The sequence below is a fragment of the Nuphar pumila genome, chromosome 5, assembly GCF_984573655.1.
Source record: "Nuphar pumila chromosome 5, dmNupPumi1.hap1.1, whole genome shotgun sequence".
Taxonomy (NCBI): domain Eukaryota; kingdom Viridiplantae; phylum Streptophyta; class Magnoliopsida; order Nymphaeales; family Nymphaeaceae; genus Nuphar; species Nuphar pumila.
The window spans coordinates 99,295,216-99,322,844 of NC_143253.1; the positions used below are offsets into that span (position 1 = coordinate 99,295,216).

The window sequence follows — 27,629 nt, forward strand, 5'->3', positions numbered from 1 at the left end:
CTCAAGTCATTATGCCTCTTCGCAAAAATATTCAACCTACACAATGTAGATGAACAAGGCTTGAATATAACGATGATCTATTACAATGGTGACTGGCATCTACATAATATTGACTGACTTCCCGATATTTTCTCAGTTGTTCATCGACACTGCAGAGCTATGTACTTGAAAGTCAGTGAGTTAGGTGTCTTATGAAAGTTCCAAGTCATTACAGCACTTCACAAAAATATTGGGCCTACATAATGTAGATAAACAAAGCTTGAACTTGAACATGATGATGTTCTAAAACAATGGTGACTCACATCATCCTGGTTTTCCCTTTAGATGTCACCCAAACCTACTACATTTTCGTGCATTTATATGAGAATATTATCAAATATGTCCCTTCTTGGATTTTCAGACACTTCAGTTACACTTCTTGCATGGCTTTTGTCATTTGAACTATCAAATCTATTTTTTTTCTTTTTTCATGCCCTAGTGTCACTAAAGATATTTCATTGGTTGTTTGGCAATTTTCCTGTCAAAAGCAATTATTGCTCCGTTTTATCAGTGTCACTAAAGATTTAACCAATGTTGTGAAAAGCGTTGAGGAGAGCAAAGTGCTCCACCAAAACCTAAAGTGAGGCATAAAGCGTAAACCTCAAAAATATATTTTTAAAAAACACAAACAAAAAGATGCTTTATTCATGAAGCAACAACCAATAAACAATAGAAAATATTAAATAAATATTGAAAAATATAATAATAACAGGTAAAAGTAACAGTAACGCAACAACTTGATCTATCTAAGTATCTAACAAATAAAATATGAGCATTCAATGAAAATTTAATTAACAAAATCACTAACAATTAAATTCCTCAATATTTAGCATTAACAACCAAAAGTAAATGTACCCAAGACTCTCCAAAATGAGAGTGTTACAACATTCACAAGTGCAAATGAAGGATAAAAGAACAGAGGCAAATGCCCAGTCCTATGAAGAACATAAAAACATACACAGTCAATAAATTGCAGTCTTTATAGACCTACATATGTACATGTGATTAAAAGAAGAACAGAGGAAGAAGAAAAGAAGAAAGGAGGAAAGAAGAACAGAGGAAGGAGGGAAGAAGAATAAAAAAGAAGGAAAGAAGAACGGAGGAAGAAGAAGAACAGTGGAAGAAGAAGAACAGAGGAAGGAGGAGGAGGAGGGAAGAAGAGACGAAGAAGAGAGAGAGAGAGGCACTGCTGGTGGTGGCTACCGTCGGTGGTGGCTGCCACAAGTGGTGAGGCTGGGGAGCACAGAGGGGAGGTGACGAAAGGGAGGGCCCACCCTCTTGTTTCTCTTTTTTTCAATTTATTTTGGGATTAATGAGGCCTTTGACCTCATTTGACCTACATAGAAATGAGACGTGTGCCTCACCTTGAGGCATGCCTTGACCCCTTTGAACCTTAGGCTTGCGCTTCAAGGCAAAAAGCCCCTCGCCTTGAGACGAGATGTGCATTCAACAACACTGGACCTAACATTATTTTAAAAACAAACACTGTATACTTTTCAGACATGGGTGACACCCAAATGGATTTGTCATTCAAACAATCAAAATGTCTTTTTTTTTCACACCCTAGTCTGTTCGGCAATTTTCCTATCAAGAGCGTTCCTGGTTGATATTTCATTCAATTCTCTGTTTCATCATGTCAGTAAAAATTTAACATGTACACTACCTCCAATAACCTCTAATATAGCGGACATTTCCAAAGACAACTGCAATCCCGATCTACATGTCAGTTTTAGGTTACTCAAATCTTCATTTTGCTTCCATATCTAAAATTTTCTGCCCTGCAATAACTGCTAAGGTACAAAAAGCATTGAGTCGGCATCGCTACACAGCAAGGAATTCATCCAGTCTGGTAAATATAGCACTACATAGATAGATAAAGGTCAAATCAAAACCAAGAAAGCACATTTTAGAAAATGTGTCCATGGGTCCAGGATGCTAATCACACACTTTCCATAGTTGACTTTAGCCACAATGCTCACGTGCTGATGCTACGCTCTAGCTGTCATTCTGGGCTTCAGATCACAAACAGAAGCTAAGCTCCTAACGCCTAAAGTTGTCTCCCCAAAGATCTATTATGCAGTAAATAGCATCAAGTTTAATTAACACACAAACAGCTATACATAAATAAACTTAGATTATCATCAGTGGTGCAAACCCAGTTTTCTAGGTCAACGCCTTTCATAAACAAAGACAATGAAATGTGATGAAAGCATGCAAGAAGGCACCTCATGAAGCACAAGAAAGAAGACAGAAAGTTGTTTTTTTTTGGCAATGCTTGCAAAACATTTTATGATCCAATAAATTACACGTCAAGTTTAAAAAAGTTAATGTTGTAGAAGCAGCATCAGAAACACGCCTTATGAATCCATATATTCCACTACTACCATGAACAAAAATTAACAGCAACTACACATTATGGATGTTTAATTCTGCTTGAATGCTGATGAGTTTGCTTAAACCAATCTGGACAACACATACAAAACCTGAATTCAAGTTCCCTTTAAGGAACTTAGCAAGACTAGGAAAGACGTCTCAAATTTTGGTAATACGCCCCTTAGTAACATTCACGGCGTGTTCACTTGGTTAAAAACTTTTTAAGTTCCCCAATCACAAGCTTAGATTATGATCAAACAAGGCCTTATTTGACTATCATTCATTAATCAGAGAATACGTGCATTTAATTAAAAAGGAAGCATCCATAGTCCAATAGTCATTGTCCGGTGCACAGAAGAATAAAAAACGACATGGCATCTGTTTGATCATTTATCTTGCTCCTCGACCTTTTCATATTCTCTTCCCCCCCTCCCCTCCTCCCAAGAACATCTAATGATCTTTGGTTAGCAACTGGTTCTCATATAAATTCCACCAAGAAAAACAAGAAATGATACGGCAATTCGGCAAAATATTCACACATTTTGGGAACCAAATTGATGTTTCATCTCATCAGTGATGTAAGGAACAGAAAAGTCCCAAAGATCTGAAGAAACAGAGAACGACGGAGACGAACTCACGTGTACACCAAGCATCGGTTTGGCGCCATCAAGCTTCCGGCGACCGAATTGCACCCCGAACCCGGCCAGTCGATCTCCACTTCGTCGCAGCGGACAAGCATGGTCCGCCACCGCGTGCGCCAACCACCGGGACTGAACTGCACAATCGTCCACAGCCGGATATCGAAGTAAACCTTCCCGCCACTGCGGTCGGAAGCTATCGCCGCCCCATCAGAAACATACTTTGAGTCGGCAGCGAAGCGGGCGCGGAGGGTGGTGGTGTTGCGCTTAGCCTGGTAGAAGGGAGCGAGGGAGGTGTCGGCCAAACCCTCACTGTGGTACAAGATGGAGGCGTCGACCCTCTCATAGGAGATCCCCATCTTGTTTCCATTGTAGGCAGTGATGGTCACGTCCCAATTGGCCGTCACTTGGTTGCCGGAGGCGTTGAAGGCGGGGACGGAGGCGGCGGAGACCGAGAAATCGGGGAGTTGGGGGCGGAGGAAGAGCCACACGATGAAGAGGATGGCGCCAATGATGAGGAAGACGGAGATCGCAGCGATGATCAGGCGCCGGAGGAAGGGCGAGGGGCGGTAGCCGCCGGTGGAGCCGTAGTAGTATGCCTGATTCGGCTGGGGAGGCGGCGGCGAAGGGTAGTAGGGAGGTGGAGGATAGCCGGAGGGAGGGTAGCCGTTGGAGGCGGAGGCGTACGACTGCGGCGGCGGAGGGGATATTGGCCGGACGCAGCCGGGTAACCGGTGGCAGGCTTCGGTTGCTCAGTCATTTCCTTTTCCGGCGGGCGGAGACGAGAGAGAGAGAGAGAGAGCAAGTTTTCCGTCGAGAAATTTGGGTTTTTACACTTTTCTTCTCTTTGGTGAAACGACAGAGGGAAAGAATCAGGGGAAGGGCGGATCAGGAGGTGAAAATGCGTAAAGACCGTGATTTTAAAAAAAAAAAATCGCGACTTATTTTCGTGATTTAGGGTTGACAAACGCAGTTTTGCTTCTTCCGGCGGTTTAGAGTGCACTTGGAAATTTTCCATAAATGTTTAGCCTCTATTTAGGAGCACGGCATCCGAGGATTTGAGATGTAAACGGAGACTGTTATACGAAGTGGAACTCAAGATAAGGATTTGGCTGCAGGTTTGAAGGAGTTGGAATGTGGCTAGATTTTTTTTTCCTGGGAATCAGCCTCCTCTAAAAATACACAATTTGAACTCCTCTTAAAGAGACTAAAGTTCTGATATATCAAATTTGTCACAGCATGTATCATAGTAAATGCTCTATTTCTTGTGCCTTCTACCTCATTGGTATATATATATATATGATTTTATATCTGTGATTTTACATCTTCAAAGTTGTTAGAGTTCTGCCTGAACCATTGGTTTAAGGGGCATAAATCTGCTAACTCCCAACCATCAAGTCTCTGACCAAGCAATGCAGAAGTGAATTTTAAGCCATCACAATAGTCAAAGAAGAGTGTGATTGATTTCACATCCGTTTTGTATCATAAAAACTTAATATGTAGATGAAATGTATGTTGTCCTTTTATTTTTACTGAAGTTACTGAATTATGTCATGTTGTGGCTCTCTCCTTCCTGCAACCAGCAGCTATTCCAAGATGACTACAGTTAGACTTTACTGTTTTCCCTCAATAGGGGAAAAGTCTAGGGTATATGAGATAGTTACCAAATATAATTCCCCTTTATGTCACATGCGGTACTATATACTTTCATATTGGAACGAGGGAATGATCATCTATTGTAAATCCAATATTGGATTTATAGTTTTATTGGACAATGAATGTTGTATTAGTAAATCTGTATAAAAGATATTTAATATTACATTGTAATCTTAATCAAAGTTCTCACATCTTTGTACTCAAGATTTGGCGTTGGAGTCTGTGCGTTGGCCCATAGGTTGTTTTGCATTTCTTTAGCCTCTATAATAGATAATCAAAAGCCTTGCAAGGCTCCATGTGCCATTTTGGCTTTGTCACTAGGGGGAGTAGCGGCGCCCATGAGCACCTTACCAAGGTGCATGCCACCACCCACGGCTAGGGGGAACTTCTCTTGAATTTTTTTATGGTTTCAAGTGTTTTTCGGCTTCTTCGTATTCATTGGGGGTTGTAACAACTATAATTTTTAAATGTTAAATAAATTCATTATATAAAACTTATGGATCTTGAACTAGATCTAGATATGATCTAAAGTCTAGAAGCTCTATTCAAATACTATTCATATTTGGATCTTTTATCGGATATAGATGTTGATCCAAACTCATATCCAAATGGATCTTTTAACGAATCTAGATATTATCTAAATGGATATTTTTAACATATTTGGATATTATTCAAATAGATATTTTTAATGAATTTAGATATTTATCCATATCCATATTTTATGGGCATACTTATAAATATTTAAATTGACCATGGACAAAATGATAAAAATTTAGATGCTTAATATGAAATATTAAAAAATATAAGGTTTACCTTCAAATTTGTATAAATAATAATAAAATATTAGAAAATATTAGATTCTTACTAATAAGGGACCACAAAAATTAGACATCCTTTTCTGGGAGTGACACCTAGGAGAAGGGGGTTGACACCTCCTTGGGCTATAAATACCCCACCTGGGGTGTCTCTCTCTAAAAAAAATTGACCCCCTCATAGCCTCTCTCTAGCTCAATCCAGCTCTCTCTCCTAATTTTCGAACCCAACCCCTATTATTTTTCTGGTTTGTTCTATTAGAAACCTATGAAACCCCTATTTTCCTAGCTAGGGTACCTCATTTATGGTTTGATATTAGAGGCCCTATTTTTTTTAAGATAGATTTGATATTCTATCGCGGAAGCACTGCCAAAATTTTTGCCCATTGTTGGGGGTTTTAAGAAAGCACTACGAAAGCATTGTTCAAATTTCTAAAACAAGGTATGCAGCCATAGAACTCATTTGGGCCTTCGTATGGATTTTTAGAATCTCCTAACTCTTTCTTGAACCCTTAGGATTTTTTTTATGAACCAAAATAGGGTAATTATGTCAAAAATTTCATCCAATTATACTCTGATATAAGGGAGGTTCTGTCAAAAATTTTAAATAACTTCTGGATTTTTCATACTAGAATGGGGAAGGTTTTGTTAAACTTTCTAAAATAATTTATGGATTTTTAAATTAAACTGGTCAAATACTGCTTAAATTTTAGTAAATTCATATACATTATTGCTCAAAAATAGAGCTGGTGCTATCCAAATTTTTAAAATAATTTTTGAAACTACAATTGAAATAGTTCAAGTACTTCCTAATATATTAGAAGAATCTAAGTTGGGGGAAAAATCTCAGAATGATTTGTATGAATTTATTTAAATTATTATTTAATTTTCTATAATTTAATCTGGTATAATATAGAGGATGCAAAATAAAATCGTAGGCTCTGAGGTTTTAACATTATTTTTTTTAACATAATTAAAAATATCTAGCACTCTTATTTTTAGAGATTACGGGTTTAGAACCCTAAGTTAATTAAATAATTTTATGAGACTTATATATAATATGTATACTAAGATTAGCATATGTATGTAAGATTGTGGTTGAGCCATAAGTGCTAAACTAGGACTCTGGAATTGTTCAAAAATCCATTCTTGATTGAATATATGCCTCATATTGATAATTCATGTTATTTGTATTTAATTGCAATTGTAGTTAATATTGTATATACATATTAATACATTTTTAATACCATAAAAATTTGTATAGGTATTAACCCAAAAGTGTAACTATTGTAAACTTTTAAGCATGTATTTATTTTAAAAATGACATGCATTGAGAATATGATGTTAAAAAGATAAGAAAAGTTGTACTAATGATTTAGAGCTTATCACATTGAGAAATGGTGGAAAAGCGAATCGATTAAATGTAAACCAACGACAATACTAATCCCATAAAATTTTTAATAGTCTATGTGAGGGGTAATTCTCAATACCAGGTAGTTTGGACAATTTTTTCTTTAAGGATAAAAATCCTGGATCAGGATCCCTATGAGGATGAAAATCCAAGATTCTGGAAATCTAAAGGACAGTGGATCATTTCCCTCAACCATGGTGAATTAGGAGGATTTTTGAACTCGGCTGAAAGAAGTTGGTAGTTTAACCATATACGTGTGTTTAGCAGTTGCACTACAATCTTATCCAGTCATGGGAAACGCTTGACGAAGGTTCCTTGATTCTAGTGTCAGTGTCTCTACTAGTCAGAGGTAAGAGGTAAAATGTAAAATGAAATATGTGAATGAACACCCCTTAGAAGTACAAACACTCACAGTATACCAAGATAGTGGTGTTTCGGGTATTGAATCAAGATAGTCACTTAATTTTGTGAATTATTTGTTAGTATGACACTTAATGCAAAAGCAATTTAATTTGAAAGATAATAATATGATTCATGCATAGGACAGGCATGTTGATACATAATTATTTATTTAATTAATTACTTAAATTAATTATACAAATAATTATTTATTGATCATCTAGATTAAATTATTTCAATTATATACATAAATCATAAGGGATTGTGAGACGCAAGCAATTCCTTAAGATCATTCAATTAATTGCAAGTATTTAGATTTAGTTCTATAATGCCCCAAATATTTAACTTGAAAATTTTGGAATAAATTTTTTTTTTCTAAACAACAGTGGAAAAGCTTTATTAAATCCTTAGTCAAATTATTTGGGCGGGTTACAAGTAATAGCACAGACTCAAGGCATTTAAGTAAAATAAATTCTTGCATTGAAATAATACAAGTTATCATTTACAACTTGAAGATTTATTACAAGTTAGAAATCCTCATGTCATCCAAAGAAGATATGATCACATAGCACTGTCTGCAGCGACGACCGCAATTGCTCGCCATATCGTTTCCTGAAAATATTAAATCAGAAGGAGTCAGACTACCACGTCTGAGTAAGAAGCATAATATCCATATGAGTGTGCATAGTGTCATGTGTACAAGTATATGTGCAACAAGTTTAGATAGAACTAATCACCAATTGACAATTGATAAATGTACAATTCACTAAAGTCAAGCATTTCATGATGTATTCCATCAACATCAAAGCACGATCCATCATATGCATAAACCATATTCATACAAGTAATAACAACTTTGAAACTAATGTGGATGTACACCTGACTTAACTAAAGCATTTCATGTAAAGTGTGCATAAAGCACAAACATCACTATTCAACATATTGTTCATAAGTTATCACCATTTTCATGTAAAGGAAAACCAATTTGAATCATGCTCTACAGGAGTCACAACTTACTCCAACAATTTCAACATTAAGCAATATGCAACTACTTGAAGATTTTTCTTAATGCACTAACTTTATGTTTCATCTTGTTAATTACCCTGTGGGTACGCACAGGCATTCGACAACGTAGCAGATCGAGACCACACGAGGGTCTATTATTTTATAACCTGTGTGACTAGCCGTACGGATATCCAAAGGGGGTGGTTCACGACCGAGAGAGTACTCCCCAATGGCTAGAACTTAGAATTAGGATGCACCCTGTACTTCTGCAAAAGACTTGGATCTACCACCTAGGATGAATTGGTAGTCCTAGTCCCCTAACTCCGAGGACTCGGGACTGGGAGAGACACCTCGCTCTCACAAAAACTAAAAAGTCCCACAAAGTTTGTACCATCTACCCTCTCCAAGGTAGACCATGGGTCCAGTAACATACACCATCTTTTGGGTGTACCCAGAGCCCTGGGAAACCAATAACATATACCGTTGTCATGTATACCCAGTATCATGAGAAACCAGTAACATACACAATTTTTCAGGTATACCCAGAATCCCCTTTAGTTATTTTAGATGTGTATATTTTCATCTTGTTAGTTTGGGGTCCACTAACATACACCATCTTTCAGGTGTACCCAAAACTTTGAGAAAAATCCAGTAACATATACCCTCTTTCAGGTATACCCAGAATCCCAAATAGAAACTGGTAACATATATCATCTTTCAAGTATACCCAGAGTCTGAAGTTTTCATTTATGTCACCGTGTATTAATTTAGATGTGTTTTTGGTGCTAGGGTATATATATTGTACCCCACTGATGGTGTTGCAACATGGCATAACCCAACTTTAAAAATTCATAGGTGCTTGTATGGCACTTTTATCTTTCTGTGAAGTTGTAAGCTCAGTTTTAAACTCTCACCTAATGACAGCATGTCATATGCCTTTTATTTATCTTGCTTTTGTAAACAAGCATATACAAATTGACACTAGCCATGGAAATAATTGTTTGTATGCAATTACCATAAAACCAAATTATATCATAAGTGCCCACATGACACTACAAGAGTTTTGTATGCATAGTTTTCATACTGTACCACCATACCACTGTAGATTTTCCTTAATTGAGCAATTATAACAAACATATGCATTTACAACAAGCCACCTACAAACCATTATGCGATAAGAATACATCATTGAAATCTCATTCATTGTCACCTTCATTAATACATAACATTCTTAAGCAGATATGCATAATAGTGACTCTCAATGTAACACACATTCCATTTGTAGGAAAAATCATAAGTATAATTGTATTTTGTAACTCGAGAGCAAGATAAGCATTCATTTCAGGGAACCAATAGGGCAATATACAGCTTTTGCGAAAAGGGTGTGTGTACGCTATGGTGGCCAAAAAGCTCACCCAATTTTTTTTTTCATTCTTCTTTAGATCGTCAAATAGAACAAGATTATGTACACGCTTGACGTTTGCTGAATATAAGTATTTTAGCATTTATAAGATTACACTAAGCCTTTAGTCTCACAAAGTATCGTATTACATATATATCTATTATCTTTATACCAAAATCCATGATTATAGTTTTAGTTTCAGGATATCGACCATTGAACACTTTTTATCGCTTGATAACACATGTTTCGTGTGTCATGGTAATCCAACCTTTTCTTGAAAAATACTCTGGACCATTTAGCATATACCTTCCAGGGCACTACTTAGGTTTCATTTGGGTTCACGGACCCACCGAAGTCACTGGGTCCAATGGGATGTTTAATTTAAAACCACATAAGGTGTTTGTCGCATATTCCTTATTTGTTTGGTTCGGGGTGTAAAACCCGTGAAATTTACAAAATTCTAAATGAACAAAAGTGGAGCATTTATGTGAAATAGTGAAATTTTATGCTAAGCAATACAATTTTTTATGATTTGGGGTTTCTAGAACGAAACCGGTAACAAACCCTCAAAAGTGGTATTTGGATCCGGATCTTGACAAGATCCGATAATCCGACCTAATTCACGGGACTCAATGGTAAATTAAATGGTTTCGGATAAATAGAGTGAGATCCGAAACACATTTAAGGTAAGAGAGTGCAAGTTTAGAACCAACGGGTGAAAATCCACTTGAAAATGGAAGAAATCCATCAACAAGGAAAAACGTCCAAATATGACATAAATAGAATTTTCTTGCAAAAGTAAACACTAAGTGATAGTGTGGTGTAGTGGTAGGATGCATGGTGGTGTAGATCCACAACCCAAGTTCAAAACCTTAGAGCGCCCACATTGAAAAAAAAACATTGTTTTTTCATGAAATCCGGAACAAAACTGAAAGGGTTAAATACAATTTAATCCACACACTTTGTAACGAAAAACAATGTAACACAAGTGGTGGGTTTAGTTATCCCTTAGGTTGAAGACCCTGGTTCAAAACCCCCTGTGTATAGTTTTTTTCCCTTTTTGCACAAAAAGATGATGATGGGGATTTAAAAAAATTAATAATAAAATAAAGAAGAAGATGGTAAAAACGTGGGATCTTAGCCAAGCCTACTTCTTAGGCCTTTTCAGCTCACTTTACCAACATTGGTGAGGAATCCCATCAAAAAGGGAAAAGGGTACCACTAAAGAAAAAAAAATGGAAGTTGAAGATACATTTGCTAATGTGAGGGAGGGGCAATGTCGGGACTTCCAAGCACCCACTAAAAAGGTGGGTTGGAAGTTAAGTTTTTGAAAAACCTAAACTCCCCTAAGAAGGGGGAGAATTTAATGAGAAAGTTATGATGGGGAGCCACACGAGACTACCCATCTCTCTCTCTCTCTCTCTCTCTCTCTCTCTCTCTCTCTCTCTCTCTCTTTGGTGATCAGCTGCCATTGCTGGAAAGGTGTGGCTACTTCTCCTCGCAACAGCGTGCAACTCCTTTGCGAAGAAGAAACGCCGCCTCACTCGCTTGAAGCTCCAACAAGAGGTAAGGAGTATCGTATTTAACATGTAGGTGTTTGATGTCCTGCGGCATAAATATGTGGTGGTGTCGTCAATACAAATGGGATGGCATCGTCGACACGTGGGTGGTCGGCATCATGAGGCACGTTGGGATGTGGGTTGTCTGATCTTGTTGAGCACACCTTCCACACCACAAGAGTGTGGTTATTCCTTGAAACAACACTTTCATGGGAAGGCTAATGAAGAAATAGATGGGGTTAACACATAGTGTAGGTTCAGATTTATTTTCATAAGCAAGTTGTTTGTTAATAAATGTTGATCGCAAGACTCATGGTGCTTAATAGCTGCACCCACACAGTTCAACATACAAACTGAAAGTTGTTCAAGAGTGCACGATAAATACATTCATCTAAGTTAAATATCGTGGATGAAGCCGATTGAAGATGAGTCTTCCGATTTGTCAATCTAGGGGAGTATAAAAAAAAAAAAAACTATGCATGTATGTCACAGCATTAACCGAATGCTCTGTCATTTGCCTATGGCCAAATGATGGGTTGTCATAAAGGCACTTAGTTTAAAAAAAAAGTATATAGGTTTAATTGTGTAAAAATGTGTATATTCGACCTTTTTTGTAACAGTGTATCTTTGTGATTACCTTACCTTCTTTTGACATGTTGTATATGACAACCAACCAATATTGTTATGCTGGAATTACATCAACCAGGCCACGATCCACCTTGATGCGGTGTGATCAATGACCTTAGAAAAATAATTAAAAAAATAAATTAAATAAAAATATATAGATGGATGGGTTGCATACAATAAGAACTCAAGCCATGAATTTTTTTCTATTTTAGTCTGCTAACTGCATATAGATATTTTAACCTACCTCCTTAAAATTTCTGTGGATGATCTAGGACGATGGAACCTAAATCGGGTTTGGCGGGTCCAGTTGGACTGAACCTCAAACCGATGGAAGGTCTTATTGTTAGGCATACATCCTAGGTATTAATTAAATTAGATTATTTTTTTCTTCCCCTGTTACATGTGCTGTTAAATATGAATTTACACTCAAGTAGATTGTTTAACAGGAGACTGCATACGATGCTAGTCTTACATAGACACATACCATTAACCTGAATATAGAAAAAAAATCACTTGGGTATAGGTATGCCTTGTTATTTTTATTTTTGGTATAAATTTAAGACTTTATATCAGGAACTAGATCTCTGAAAGACACCCAGTTCATGGGGTGTTATCTTGGGCATCCATGACGGCCTGCTCTGCCCAACAATGCTACGGTCACAAGTTAAAAAAAAATCTGGATATAACGTGGGGTAACGTGATCCAATGGGATGCACGTTACCCTGGCACAAACTGACCATGTGGGTTACCTTGTGGGGGACTTGCCCGACCAGGCCGGTCTACTCCTACTAAGCTGAGTAGTGACCCATTTTGTGGGGCATTACACGCTGCTCATGCTAGTGTCATCAGTACCACTTGTACCAATGGCATAGCTGCCTCTGTTGGGCCGCGAAAATGTGGCATCAAAAATACTGGGTGTAGGCTTGCCACGATCGGAATGCTGGTGCTTATAAGCTGCAGATCTGCAAGGGGGTTGCAGTAACTAGCAGAATAGTACCATATATATATATATATATATATATATATATATATATATATATATATATTGATAATTTCCTATTTCGGGGAATTTGGTGGGACCACAGTGTGACAGGTTGGACCCATGGATCCAACTCCTCCCCAACTGTGGGCGATGGGAAAGTCGCATGCTTCGGGTCATATTACCCCAAGGTGGCAATCATGAAGCATTGTCGAGTGCAGACTCATTGCAGCCGAGTGCATACAACCAGTCTCACCAGATCATGGTCATTCATATGTTTAGATCAAGCCAACCATGCCACGTGAATGGCATGATTCATAGGTACGAATGTTTACACAGCTCGTAAAACAAATATGAAAATTTTGGGCTTCGAGTCGAGCCATGTTCCGAGAAATGCTATCTTGATGGTGCTCATGGCACCCTGACAAAAAAAAAATCATACAATGTCTGTGAACCCCAAGGTGGGTTTAGGATTTTGAGAATCCTCTGTGGTGTGATGACTCGCACAGGAAAATAATTGAGAAATCAAATATGAGATTTTTGAGGCTCTGGGTATACCTGAAATAAGGTATATGATACCAGACCCCTCGTAGTGCTAGAGCTCGCACTTGGTTATAAAAAAAATGTAAAATGAAATATAAAACATAAAACCTTTGAGACTCTGGGTATACTTGAAAGACGGTATATATTACCGGATTCTCCGGGCTCTGAGTACACCTGAAAGATGGTGTATGTTACTGGACCCATGGTCTACCGTAGAGAGGGTAGGTGGTACAAGCTTCGTGGACATTCTTGTTTTCGTGAGAGCTAGGCGTCTCACCAGGTCCCCAGTCCACGAAGTTAGGGGACCAGGACTACCAGTGCGTCCTAGGTGGTAGATCCATGTCTTCTGCAGAAGTACAGGGTGCATCCGAATACTTGTTCTAGCCATTTGGGAGTTCTATCTCGGTTACTGACCGTCCCCTTTGGATATCCGTACGGCTAGTCATACGGGTTATTAATTAATAGACACCCGTATGGTCTCGGTCCGCTACGAGGTCTATGCATGTGCGTACCCACAGGGTAAGAGTAAGTGATCATGCATAATATTTGCATTTTATTAATCATTATTTATGCATGATCCGTGTTAAAATCGCTCTAAAAACCCATTTTTATTGATAGTTCTGAGAAATTGCATTGAATTGAATTTTATCAGAAATTCGTATTTTTCAAAGCTTTCCCTGCATATATTTTCTTTAGTGTTTCTATTATAGTTAGAATGTTTTAATCATAGTTTAGTTTGTTTAGGTTTTTTTAATTTTTAGGAAGTTTGTTTGTTTGTTCTTAGACAATAAAACTTGTTTTACCAAAATGGGTCTTTTGAAAAATATGGAAAATCGTGGACTTGTTTTGAAATTTTTCTTTTACCCTAATTTAGTATTATAAGTAATCTTCTACAGCCAAAAAAAGAGGGTGGTCTCTCTCTCACGTTGGAATTGACGCAGCCCACTTGGAAGCTCTCTCTCTCTCTTCCCCTCCTCTTCCTCTTCTTCTTCTTCTTCTTCTTCTTTTCCTTCTTTCTTCCTTCTAGTCTTCTTCTTCTTCTTCGTCTTCTTTCAGCACAAGGGAGCAGCATGATGATCTGATACGGGAGAGACCCCTCTTTTCTCAACCACTTCAGCCGACCTTGGTAAGTCCTCCATCTTTTTCCTTCTTTTTCATCGTAGATTAGGATCATTCATTGCATGCATCGTAGTTTTGATTTTTACATCTCATAAATCATATCATATTCTGCATATTGAGATTAGATTGGTTTGTATTTAGTGTTGAAAAATAAGAAAAACATAGATTTCGTTTTGATAGAATAGCCATGTAGTCATTTCCTGTTTTGTTTTAGCTAATGGTAGCGTCTTTTGTTAATTTTATGCAGCCATGTTTCAGTGTTGTTTTATGTTTTTTTTACAGTAAGTCTTTCTTTTGCAAACTGCATGTTAATGTTCTTACTTAGTGATTCTTTTAGCACCGTTTCTATACCTGCATACCACGTTTTTCTTAGTCTTTAGATTCATCGTCGTTTTTTGTTAAATAAGTTCAACACTTCTTTTTATTATTTAGGTCAACGTTTTTTTTTTTTTCTCTTTTTGTTATAGTTTATATTCTGTAACATGTTGCTTAGTTTAGTTATCATTGTGTTGTTTTATTTATTAAATTAGCTACATTAGTTATTGTTTGCCATGATGTTAATTTCTGATGTTAAGCTATTTCATCAAGCAGAGCAGCGTGAATCTTAGAGCACGTTGATCTGTGAAATTTTTATAATTGGGTGAACCAGTTACTGTGGACCGATTAGTGGGAGACTCAGGTTATGTGTGCTGGTTAGTGTGCACCGATCTTGTGTTTTGATCTGGGCTCTTAAGCAATCTGCTGAATTTGTATCTTCAAGCATGATGCAATTAACGATAATAAATTAAGTAGAGTTGGATTTCAGCAGATTGTGATTCTTTGAGTGTATTCAAATTTTTTAGAGCCATGGGTCTTGTCATCATCGTTAATCACATCTACCAACGTAAGCAATGATGATGACGCTTCAGCTAGGCAGCACTTTGTGTTGGATTGAGTAGAGTCTATCAATTATTACTGCAGAGAGTTGGGTTAACATCAATTAGTCTTAATTTCCTGTTTCGCAATTAGGTTGCTGCAAGGTTTTAGTGGTTAATGTGAGGTCAATTAATTAGTAGTTAGTATATTAGATCTATCTTCTTTAGTAGTAATAGTTAGTTTAGATTTAATGTTTTATTTGTGACTTGAAGTTAAGTAGTTTATCACAATTAGGGTGCAGTTTCATACAGTTCCTTTGTTTTTAGTCACTACGTGATTAGTTTAGCATTAGCTCATTAGTGATAGTTAATTGCATTTCAGGTTTAATTAGTTAGACCATATTTACGTGTCTTCATATGTCCTTTAGTTAATTTGTCATTAGTTGGTTATAAATTAGTTAAGTTGTTTTCCTATTTTGTCTTTTAGTGTTAGGTTAGATTAGTTTGTTTATGTTTAGTTTAGTTACATAATTCAAATCATGTATTTGCTGAATATTTTTAGTCATTAGCTATTAAATTCTTGTTAGTTTTTTTTTTCGTACTGCTTTGTTTTGTGTTTTTCTGTTTTGCAGGGAAGCGTTGGATGTGCAAAGAGATCAAATTTTTTTGTGCCCTCGAGTGAGCCCTCAGAGGACCTTGAATCAAACCATACCAAAGTGTTTAACCTGGAAGGGACAAAAAGAGACCACCAAAGCCTTAAGCACTGAAGACTCTTGTTTTTCTCTTTAGACTAGGCTTTTATTTTATTTTATTCAATTCATTGGGTTGTAATAAAACCATTTAATTATTTTGTTTAAGCCCTCTACGTAGGGTCGTACTCTCGTAGTTAATTATTTGATTAATTCTTTTTTTTGGCAATAAAGAGTAGTTAGATTGTGTGTTTGAATACGAAGTATTTTCCGTTCCCTGAGATCGACCCGGACTCCACCACTTGTGCGAGCCGGTTTTTATATTTTTGGTGTCTGGCTTTCACTGAATTTTTATTAAAAATATTGTTTTAAAAAGGGTTTTCATAAAACTCACACCAAATTTTGGCGCCGTTGCCGGGGAACGGCGAAATACTAGTATTCACTTTATTGCCTTGTGTTTGTTCTCGTATTTTTAGGTTGTTAGTTTAATTCAGTTCTTTAATTAGGATTGTTTAGTTTGTTTTTCGTATTTAGGCTTAGAACCACGAGTGTGCATACCGTAGAGACAAGCTTACTTTTCTGCACAGCTCACCCATTAGGATCCCCTTAGAAGTGACTGTGTACGATTGGTACCGTGCACATAGATTTCATTGTCATAAATTCTCTATTGAGTGCAACTGCGTGGTTCTTGTTTATTTTTTGTTTTCAGTAATTGTTTTTGTTACTCGCTTTGTGGTTTGTGTGGTTTGGCCGCTAGCGCGTTAGTTAGGTAGAAAAACCCAATTTAGGACGGTTGCTGCACCGGTCTACCCTTTGGTGCATGCACGGGCGACGGTCGCTTGAACCTGAGCTTGCCGAATTTGTTGAGGATCCCGAATCTTTCTTTAGGAGAGCCCATCAAGCCAGCCCCATGGCTGAAGATCAGCAGTTGATCCGTCCTCTTAGGGAGTACTTTATGCCCAACACATACACTCCTGCCTCCTGCATCACAAGACCTGATGTGGGAGCGAACCATTTTGAAATCAAGGCCAGTGTCATCCAGATGTTACCCTCTTTTTATGGCCTTAGCAACGAAGACCCATACCGTCATCTCGACGAATTTCTCGAGATCTGCTCTACGGTGCGAATCAACAATTTTGGAGATGACGCGTTAAGGTTGACGTTATTCCCCTTCTCCCTTAAGGATAAAGCCAAGCATTGGCTGAAGGCCCTCGATACAGTTCAAATTACCACTTGGGAACATATGCAAAGGGAGTTTTTAAAGAAATACTTCCCAATTGGTAAGACGAACCAGTATCGAAAAGCCATCACTAGCTTTTCACAGATCGAGGGAGAAATGTTTCATGAAACGTGGGAGAGGATGAAAGATCTTCTTCGCAAGTGTCCCCACCACCAGGTGCCCCGCTGGCAACTGGTGCAATATTTTTATGATGGTCTCACTGAGAAGAACCGTCAAATGGTTGACGCTGCCTGTGGGGGCACTTTTATGCTTAAAAGTGAAGATGAAGCATGGGCCCTTTTTGAGACCTTAAGTGAGAACTCCATGCACCATGCTTCTGCTTCACGATCTGAGAGGGCCACACCTGTGCAAGATGGCGCGAAGAAGGCTGGTATATTCGAGATAGGGACGCACCTTGAGTTGCAAAACAAGGTCGACCAACTGTCTCAGAAATTAGATCAGTTGTTGGCGGGTCCTTCTCCAGTCCTACAGGTGTGTGCGTTGTGTGCTAGCCCTGCACACCATGTTGCTGATTGCCCCGTTGCACCACAGTACCCTGAGTTTGTCCAGGAACAAGCTCAGATGGCGCAGAGTTTCGCTAGGCCCGCACCCAATCCATATTCCAGTACATATAACCCGGGCTGGCGGAACCATCCCAATTTTTCATGGAGAAATCCACAAACCCAACCTCCCAACCCGTCCCAAAGCCAACCCAGGCAAGGCGGTTATGCGCCTGGATTTCAGAGAAACAGCTACCCTTCAGCTCAGCCGACTTATAGTCAACCTCAGTCCCAGGAGCCTTCGTCCAGCCAGTCTTTTGAGGACAAGATGTTGCAAGCCTTCTCAGATATCAAGGGCAATCTGAGCTCCCATACACATTCTATTGCGAAGCTTGAGACGCAAATGGGACAACTCGCTGAAGCGCTTAGCAGGCGGAGTGAGGGAGCTTTACCTAGCCAACCGGTGGTGAACCCTAGGGGTAAGGAGCCGATGCATGGCTTGCATATGACAGATGCCCATCAAGAGCAGGCTCAAGCAGTAATCACCCTCAGGAATGGGAAGCAATACCAAGCGAGGGAGGCTGCAGAAGAAAGAGAGAGAACGAGTGAGAAGCAGCCTGTCCCTACCGTCCCACCTCAGGAAAGCGAGAGGGCTCTACCATCTGAGCCTTCAAAGTCCTATACTCCCAAAGCCCCCTTTCCTGAGGCGTTAGAGAGGCCGAAGTCATTAGGCAAACATGGAGTGAATATGCAGGAGATGCTTGAGATATTCAAGAACGTTCAGATAAACCTCCCCTTGCTTGATGCCATTCAGCAAGTCCCTGCATACGCAAAGTTTCTAAAGGAGCTTTGTACGCAGAAAAGAAAGTTGAAGTCACAAGTGCCGAAGAAGATATACTTGACTGAGCAGGTGAGTGCGGTGTTGCAGCACCAAACCCCACCAAAGCTTAAGGACCCAGGGACTCCAATTATTTCGTGTGTCATAGGAGACATCACTGTCGAGCGTGCATTGCTCGACCTTGGGGCAAGTGTCAATATCTTGCCGGGTTTCTTTTATGACAAATTTGGATTAAAGGAGATGAAGCCAACACCTATGACTCTGCAGCTTGCAGATAGATCAATCAAGGTCCCGCGAGGGATTTTGGAAGATGTGTTAGTCAAGGTAGAGGACTTCTACTTCCCTGTCGACTTCATCATTTTAGATATGGAGGGAGTTAATGATATGCGGCAGACCCCCATTATTCTTGGACGCCCCTTTCTGGCCACTGCCAATGCGTGCATTAATTGCCGCACAGGTGCGATGGATGTCTCATTTGGCAACAAGAAGATGAGGCTTAACATTTTTCATGCGGCGATGGGACCTGCCGGCGATGAGGCTTCTTTCGAGGTCGACTTCATTCAGGACCTGGTAGAAGCAGAGCATACCTGGTTATTGAGTGATTCACCTCAGGAGGAGGTTGATGAATCACTCAAAGAAGATGGCCATGGGTCGATAGAGAGTCAGACAAGTGATCTGAGTTGGACCTGGCACTTCGAGCCGCTTCCTGAATTGGCAGAAAAGCCAGCCCGACCATCCATAGAGAGTCTGCCTGAGCTTGAGTTGAAGCCCTTACCGGCCTTACTCAAGTATGCCTTCCTAGGCAAGAATCAGACTCTCCCCGTCATTATTTCCGCAGACCTGACTGAAACACAGGAGTGTCAGCTTTTACAGGTCTTGCACGAGCATAAAGAGGCGATTGGATGGTCGGTGGCAGATTTGAAGGGGATAGATCCCTCCTTTTGCATGCATCGGATTATCATGGATGAGGGGGCTAAACCCTCAAGAGAGGCACAAAGGAGACTAAATCCCCATATGAAGGAGGTGGTAAAGAAGGAGGTAGTCAAATGGTTGGATGCAGGGATCATTTATCCCATCTCCGACAGTCAGTGGGTGAGCCCTACCCAGGTTGTCCCAAAGAAGTCTGGGCTCACTGTAGAGACGAATGAAAAAGGAGAAAGTGTCCCCATGAGGACTACCACGGGATGGCGAGTATGCATAGATTATAGAAAGTTGAACAGTGCAACCAGGAAGGATCACTTCCCTCTGCCGTTCATCGACCAGATCTTGGAGAAACTCGCGGGCCAGCAGTATTTTTGTTTCCTGGATGGTTATTCAGGATACAACCAGGTGGCCGTTCATCCCGAGGACCAGGAGAAAACGACGTTCACCTGTCCTTATGGCACTTTCGCTTATAGGAGAATGCCGTTCGGGCTCTGTAATGCCCCGGCTACATTTCAGCGGTGCATGATGGCGATCTTCTCACATATGATGGATGATGTCCTGGAGATTTTCATGGACGATTTCTCGGTCTATGGCTCTTCATTTGACGATTGTCTCCAAAAGTTATCTCGTGTGCTTCAACGTTGTAGGGAGACAAATCTGATTCTTAGTTGGGAAAAGAGTCATTTCATGGTGAGACAAGGGATTGTTCTTGGACATATTGTGTCTGAGAAAGGAATCGAGGTTGATAAGGCCAAAGTAGAGACCATTGCTAGATTAGCTCCACCGACCTCTGTGCGGCAGGTGCGATCATTTCTAGGGCACGCAGGTTTTTATAGAAGGTTCATTAAGAACTTTAGCCAGATTTCTCGACCGTTGTGCAACCTACTAACGAAAGATCAGTCGTTTGTGTTTGATGATGCCTGTCTGAAGGCATTCTTGGCCCTGAAGGAAGCTCTGACTACTGCTCCTATTCTTCGATCTCCTGAGTGGTCAGTGCCATTTGAGATTATGTGTGACGCGTCAGATTACGCGGTTGGAGCGATTCTCGGTCAGAAGATTGAGCGACGATCTCATGTGATTTATTATGCTAGTAGGACTCTCTCTGATGCGCAAATGCATTATACCACCACAGAGAAGGAATTACTAGCCGTAGTTTTTGCTCTTGAGAAGTTTCGATCATATTTGTTAGGCTCCAAGGTCATCATTTACTCAGATCATGCAGCATTGCGATATTTGATGAGTAAAAAGGATGCCAAACCGCGTCTCATTCGATGGATCCTTCTGTTACAAGAATTTGATCTCGAGATTCGAGATAAGAGTGGATGTGAGAATCTTGTAGCAGATCATTTATCCAGACTGACAGTGGAGACATCCACTGATCAGGGGCAGATTGATGATTCATTTCCGGATGAGCAGCTCTTTCATGTCAAGCGTTTGCCTTGGTTCGCGCATATCATCAACTTTTTGGTGACTGGAGAGTACCCTTCGCACTGGAACCGCAATGAGAGAGATCAATTTTTCTCGCAGGTAAAGCACTATTTTTGGGAGGAACCAGAATTGTTTCGATTATGCCCGGATCAGATGATTCGGAGGTGTGTTCCTGAGGAGGAGTATGACTCCATTCTATCATTCTGTCATTCCTTGGCTTGTGGAGGTCATTTTTCTAGTCGAAAGACAGCCGCAAAGGTCCTCCAGTCAGGATTTTGGTGGCCGACATTGCATAGAGATGCTCACGATTTTTGTAGGAGGTGCTTGCGCTGTCAGCAGACGGGACGCATCGCCAAGCGTGATATGATGCCCCTCCTTCCTATTTTGATTGTTGAGATTTTTGATGTGTGGGGCATTGATTTTATGGGTCCTTTCCCGCCTTCGTTCGGATTTATTTATATTCTAGTGGCGGTTGATTATGTCTCCAAATGGGTCGAGGCCGTGGCCACCCGAACCAATGATCATAAGGAGGTGCTCCGATTTATCAAGCATAACATTTTTAGTCGGTTCGGAGTCCCTAGAGCGATCATTAGTGATGGTGGTACGCACTTTCGTAATGTACAAGTAGCTTCCTTACTTAGGAAATACTCGGTACATCATCGGATTGCCACACCCTACCACCCACAGACTAGTGGCCAAGTCGAGGTCTCCAATAGGGAGATCAAGCGGATTCTTGAAAAAACAGTCCGGCCAGACCGCAAGGACTGGTCTCAGCGCCTTGATGATGCCCTTTGGGCCTATAGGACTGCTTTCAAGACTCCGATTGGCATGTCCCCATACCGATTGGTTTTTGGGAAACCATGCCACCTTCCTGTTGAATTGGAGCATAGGGCATATTGGGCTATCAAGAAGTTCAATTTTGATATGGCCCAAGCTGGTGCTGAGAGAAAGTTGCAGTTGAGTGAGCTTGAGGAGTTGCGCAATGAAGCCTACGAGAGTGCCAAAATATACAAGGCTCGAACCAAGCATTTCCATGATCAACATATTGTGAGGAAGCAGTTCGAGCCCGGTCAAAAGGTGTGGCTTTATCATTCACGTCTCCATCTTTTTCCAGGGAAGCTGAAGTCCAGATGGGATGGACCATTCATAGTCCATAGAGTTTTTCCACATGGAGCGGTAGATCTTTTGGACCCTCGAACGGGTAGCATTTTCAAAGTTAATGGGCAGCGACTGAAGCCCTACATTTCTGATATGGTGGTGCAGCAAGACATTGAGGCTATTAACCTCGTGGATGCATGAGGGGGAGCACAGGTTTGTATGTTGTATTTTTAGTAGGATCTAGTAAATATCATAGATGGTTTTTCGTTATTTTGCTTTGATCTCATGAGTATATTGTTAGATCAGGTAACCATTCTTGTGCATTCGTAGGACATGCATTTATATGTCAGGTGACTTCTACTCTTTTCTCCCGATTATCTTGTTTTCATATGCAGTCCCTTAGTTTCATATAAGCATGGGGGAGTGCCACTGAGGACAGTGTCATTCAAGCATGGGGGAGGGTGTAGTTTGCAAACCTAAACTTTTCATGTCTTTGTACTTGCAATTTTTTTGTCAACTCATTAAAATTAGGCTTTTAGGGAATGAGTTTGAACTTATATGACTGCTTTGCAACATCAAACGTTTTTAGAGAATTTTTAAGCCCCACGAAAAACTTTTTCTAACACGAATCTAGAAAACCATGGTTATTTATGTGGATTTCAAAGAAATGATTATAGAAGCATGTTAGAGTTTATTTTGAATCACAAGTATGGATATGCACAGTTTTAATTTTTTGAAAAACTAAGCAAATGAACAATATTGCATTTAAGAGCTCAAAAAGTGAAACGAGCATACGTTTAGTTGTTTGATATCTTCGTACTCCCTAGTAGCTGGGCTTAGACACAAGTTGAAGTGTTTGAGTCCAGGGTGAAAAGGATAACGAAGGAAGTCAATTCTTTGTCTACGTTGATATCTGTGGCCTATTTTGTTCGAGCAAGTAGAGCCTGAGGGGTGTTTACACCTGGTGCCCTAAAGCCATCTGGTTTGGAAGTCATCGGCCCGAAAGCTCGTTACATGGACTTTATAGAGAGCCTAATAGATACTGACATTGCACATGACAGAGAAGTAGACTATACGTAAACTATAGAAAATTGAAGGTCTAGTGACTCGAGCAATTAAGTCTGAGGGATACTTTGTATCTGGTGCCCTAAGGTCGTCTGGCCTGGGAGTCACTGACCCAAAGCTCGCTACACGGGTCACAAAAACTGGAAATTGGGTATAGTGCTCAGAAAAATTGATTGAAAAATGTGGAAAATTGAAAATCAAGAAAGAGAAAAGAGCGTAAAAGAGAAAAGTTCATTGCTTAAAAGCAAATATTGAGAAAACCTGTGCAGAACACATATGAGTGAGGATAAGTAAATAATGATATGTATGTATTTAAATTTCTAAGGATGAAACATAAATGATTATGCTATTTAGAAAAGTGAAAGAAAATATTTTATTCTGTGGTGGCAAGTAGAAGACTCTAATCCTGTTTTGATGATGCAATGGCATGAAATATTTGTGGAAACGAACTCCTTAAACTGCCTAATGCTTTGTGTTTTAAAATTCTTATGCATACTTGACACAGATGTTTGTGGGTAGCATCACTGCAAACCCTCACGAGACCTTACTCGTCCACTGGGGTTGAAAGGGCTTGTTGCATATGCTAAATGCAACCGTGATTCCTACGAAAGTGAGTTAGGTATTTATTGTGTGTCTAGTTTAGTTTTTTTTGTTTTTGCTTCAGTTTGCTCGAGGACTAGCAAACGATAAGCATGGGGGTATTTGATCATGCATAATATTTGCATTTTATTAATCATTATTTATGCATGATCCGTGTTAAAATCGCTCTAAAAACCCATTTTTATTGATAGTTCTGAGAAATTGCATTGAATTGAATTTTATCAGAAATTCGTATTTTTCAAAGCTTTCCCTGCATATATTTTCTTTAGTGTTTCTATTATAGTTAGAATGTTTTAATCATAGTTTAGTTTGTTTAGGTTTTTTTAATTTTTAGGAAGTTTGTTTGTTTGTTCTTAGACAATAAAACTTGTTTTACCAAAATGGGTCTTTTGAAAAATATGGAAAATCGTGGACTTGTTTTGAAATTTTTCTTTTACCCTAATTTAGTATTATAAGTAATCTTCTACAGCCAAAAAAAGAGGGTGGTCTCTCTCTCACGTTGGAATTGACGCAGCCCACTTGGAAGCTCTCTCTCTCTCTTCCCCTCCTCTTCCTCTTCTTCTTCTTCTTCTTCTTTTCCTTCTTTCTTCCTTCTAGTCTTCTTCTTCTTCTTCGTCTTCTTTCAGCACAAGGGAGCAGCATGATGATCTGATACGGGAGAGACCCCTCTTTTCTCAACCACTTCAGCCGACCTTGGTAAGTCCTCCATCTTTTTCCTTCTTTTTCATCGTAGATTAGGATCATTCATTGCATGCATCGTAGTTTTGATTTTTACATCTCATAAATCATATCATATTCTGCATATTGAGATTAGATTGGTTTGTATTTAGTGTTGAAAAATAAGAAAAACATAGATTTCGTTTTGATAGAATAGCCATGTAGTCATTTCCTGTTTTGTTTTAGCTAATGGTAGCGTCTTTTGTTAATTTTATGCAGCCATGTTTCAGTGTTGTTTTATGTTTTTTTTACAGTAAGTCTTTCTTTTGCAAACTGCATGTTAATGTTCTTACTTAGTGATTCTTTTAGCACCGTTTCTATACCTGCATACCACGTTTTTCTTAGTCTTTAGATTCATCGTCGTTTTTTGTTAAATAAGTTCAACACTTCTTTTTATTATTTAGGTCAACGTTTTTTTTTTTTTTCTCTTTTTGTTATAGTTTATATTCTGTAACATGTTGCTTAGTTTAGTTATCATTGTGTTGTTTTATTTATTAAATTAGCTACATTAGTTATTGTTTGCCATGATGTTAATTTCTGATGTTAAGCTATTTCATCAAGCAGAGCAGCGTGAATCTTAGAGCACGTTGATCTGTGAAATTTTTATAATTGGGTGAACCAGTTACTGTGGACCGATTAGTGGGAGACTCAGGTTATGTGTGCTGGTTAGTGTGCACCGATCTTGTGTTTTGATCTGGGCTCTTAAGCAATCTGCTGAATTTGTATCTTCAAGCATGATGCAATTAACGATAATAAATTAAGTAGAGTTGGATTTCAGCAGATTGTGATTCTTTGAGTGTATTCAAATTTTTTAGAGCCATGGGTCTTGTCATCATCGTTAATCACATCTACCAACGTAAGCAACGATGATGACGCTTCAGCTAGGCAGCACTTTGTGTTGGATTGAGTAGAGTCTATCAATTATTACTGCAGAGAGTTGGGTTAACATCAATTAGTCTTAATTTCCTGTTTCGCAATTAGGTTGCTGCAAGGTTTTAGTGGTTAATGTGAGGTCAATTAATTAGTAGTTAGTATATTAGATCTATCTTCTTTAATAGTAATAGTTAGTTTAGATTTAATGTTTTATTTGTGACTTGAAGTTAAGTAGTTTATCACAATTAGGGTGCAGTTTCATACAGTTCCTTTGTTTTTAGTCACTACGTGATTAGTTTAGCATTAGCTCATTAGTGATAGTTAATTGCATTTCAGGTTTAATTAGTTAGACCATATTTACGTGTCTTCATATGTCGTTTAGTTAATTTGTCATTAGTTGGTTATAAATTAGTTAAGTTGTTTTCCTATTTTGTCTTTTAGTGTTAGGTTAGATTAGTTTGTTTATGTTTAGTTTAGTTACATAATTCAAATCATGTATTTGCTGAATATTTTTAGTCATTAGCTATTAAATTCTTGTTAGTTTTTTTTTTCGTACTGCTTTGTTTTGTGTTTTTCTGTTTTGCAGGGAAGCGTTGGATGTGCAAAGAGATCAAATTTTTTTGTGCCCTCGAGTGAGCCCTCAGAGGACCCTGAATCAAACCATACCAAAGTGTTTAACCTGGAAGGGACAAAAAGAGACCACCAAAGCCTTAAGCACTGAAGACTCTTGTTTTTCTCTTTAGACTAGGCTTTTATTTTATTTTATTCAATTCATTGGGTTGTAATAAAACCATTTAATTATTTTGTTTAAGCCCTCTACGTAGGGTCGTACTCTCGTAGTTAATTATTTGATTAATTCTTTTTTTTGGCAATAAAGAGTAGTTAGATTGTGTGTTTGAATACGAAGTATTTTCCGTTCCCTGAGATCGACCCGGACTCCACCACTTGTGCGAGCCGGTTTTTATATTTTTGGTGTCTGGCTTTCACTGAATTTTTATTAAAAATATTGTTTTAAAAAGGGTTTTCATAAAACTCACACCAGTAAGATGAACATTAAATAAATTAAGTTAAATGATATACTCATTCTTGAAGAATCATGAACTGTTGATATGACTTTCATAAAACGTGTAGAATCTACAGCTTATGCTAATGCGAATAAATGTATCTTTAGTTCAGTTATCTTTTGCACTGTATCATGAATTAGAAAGCATAATCTTTTTCTTAGAATGATATAAATTTCCATGCTAGATATACTTACAGTTATTGCACATATTTGTACACAGGACACTGAGCACCACATATAAATCTAATGCTTCTTACGCAGACAGGGGATTCTGCTTTAAATGTTTTTCAGGTAACAACTAATCGGAGCATCGGGGTGTTGTTTTGGATAAAGCCAAGAGATCTCATTTATTCAGTATTTATGTTTGAACTCTGGTTAATATATTTACATTTCTGTTATGAGATGTAATTAATGACATTAATGCTTTAATCAATGAATGGTATGCTTTTAGTACTTCTCTGTTTTACCCTGTAATGAGCTCAACTCTTGTTTTCACACTTTCGCTATTTAAAAAAAAAAATTACTCCAAAATTTTTACTATATAAGTTAAGGCGTTACACGGGGAGGATGGCTCGTGGCAACAAAGCCATAGTTCCAAATGTAGGTGTTAATATCCGACCAATCCCACTACGATCGGTCCCAAAGTTTGCTAAGTTGACTAGGTGGTAATTCGGACCTGAATATGATATGCCACCACCGCGGTTACTAGGGTCCACGGTCGGCTTCTCAGAATGGGCCAATAGCAACTCGATATGTATATGAGGTTGTGGATCCCCTGTTGAAAAACATCAGCAGCCAACAAAACGGAGGCACCACCCCCACCACTAAAATTTTTGGTTCAGTAAACAACCACTATAAATTGGTTGTCACTTACCCGAACCCACAATCTTGACTGCTTGGGTTTCGCAAATACGGCAAGAGTGTATGTTTATGATAAACCTCCAACCAGCAGTAACTGTCATGGTGGGAGTCACTGCAGCCCCATTACTTGGACTGGTGCAACAGGGTGCACATGGTTGTAGGAACACCCCAGTTGATAACGTCCCCGCATAGGCCAGCTTGGGTAAGTTTTGATGGTTTTCAATACCACCGCATAGCAGCAGCGTTGGTATGTCAAGCATAAAACCCTCTGCCACACCATACTGTTCAAGATCGCCATCACATTGTGGCTGCCAAGCAACCCTTGTTGCAGTGCACAT

The 27,629-nt window shown here is 39.0% G+C and overlaps 1 protein-coding gene across 1 annotated transcript; it reads right to left on the bottom strand.

The window, feature by feature from the left end:
• Nucleotides 1–2,695: 2,695 nt before the first annotated feature.
• LOC149837900 (uncharacterized) lies at nt 2,696–27,629 on the bottom strand. The gene is made up of 3 exons (XM_090008150.1): nt 27,305–27,629; nt 27,107–27,205; nt 2,696–3,792 (listed from the first exon to the last, which is right to left on the bottom strand). The coding sequence occupies exons 1-3, from the start codon at nt 27,627–27,629 to the stop codon at nt 3,047–3,049; spliced, it is 1,170 nt and encodes a 389-aa protein (XP_089864276.1). The 3' UTR covers nt 2,696–3,046.

Coding starts and splice junctions, on each gene's coding strand:
- LOC149837900 (XM_090008150.1), bottom strand. CDS start 27,629: ATGTGCACTGCAACAAGGGTTGCTTGGCAGCCACAATGTGATGGCGAT. Junction 27,206..27,304: donor AGTCAAGATTGTGGGTTCGG/GTAAGTGACAAC, acceptor GTTTTTCAACAG/GGGATCCACAACCTCATATA. Junction 3,793..27,106: donor TGGTGGCATATCATATTCAG/GTCCGAATTACC, acceptor GAGCAACCGAAG/CCTGCCACCGGTTACCCGGC.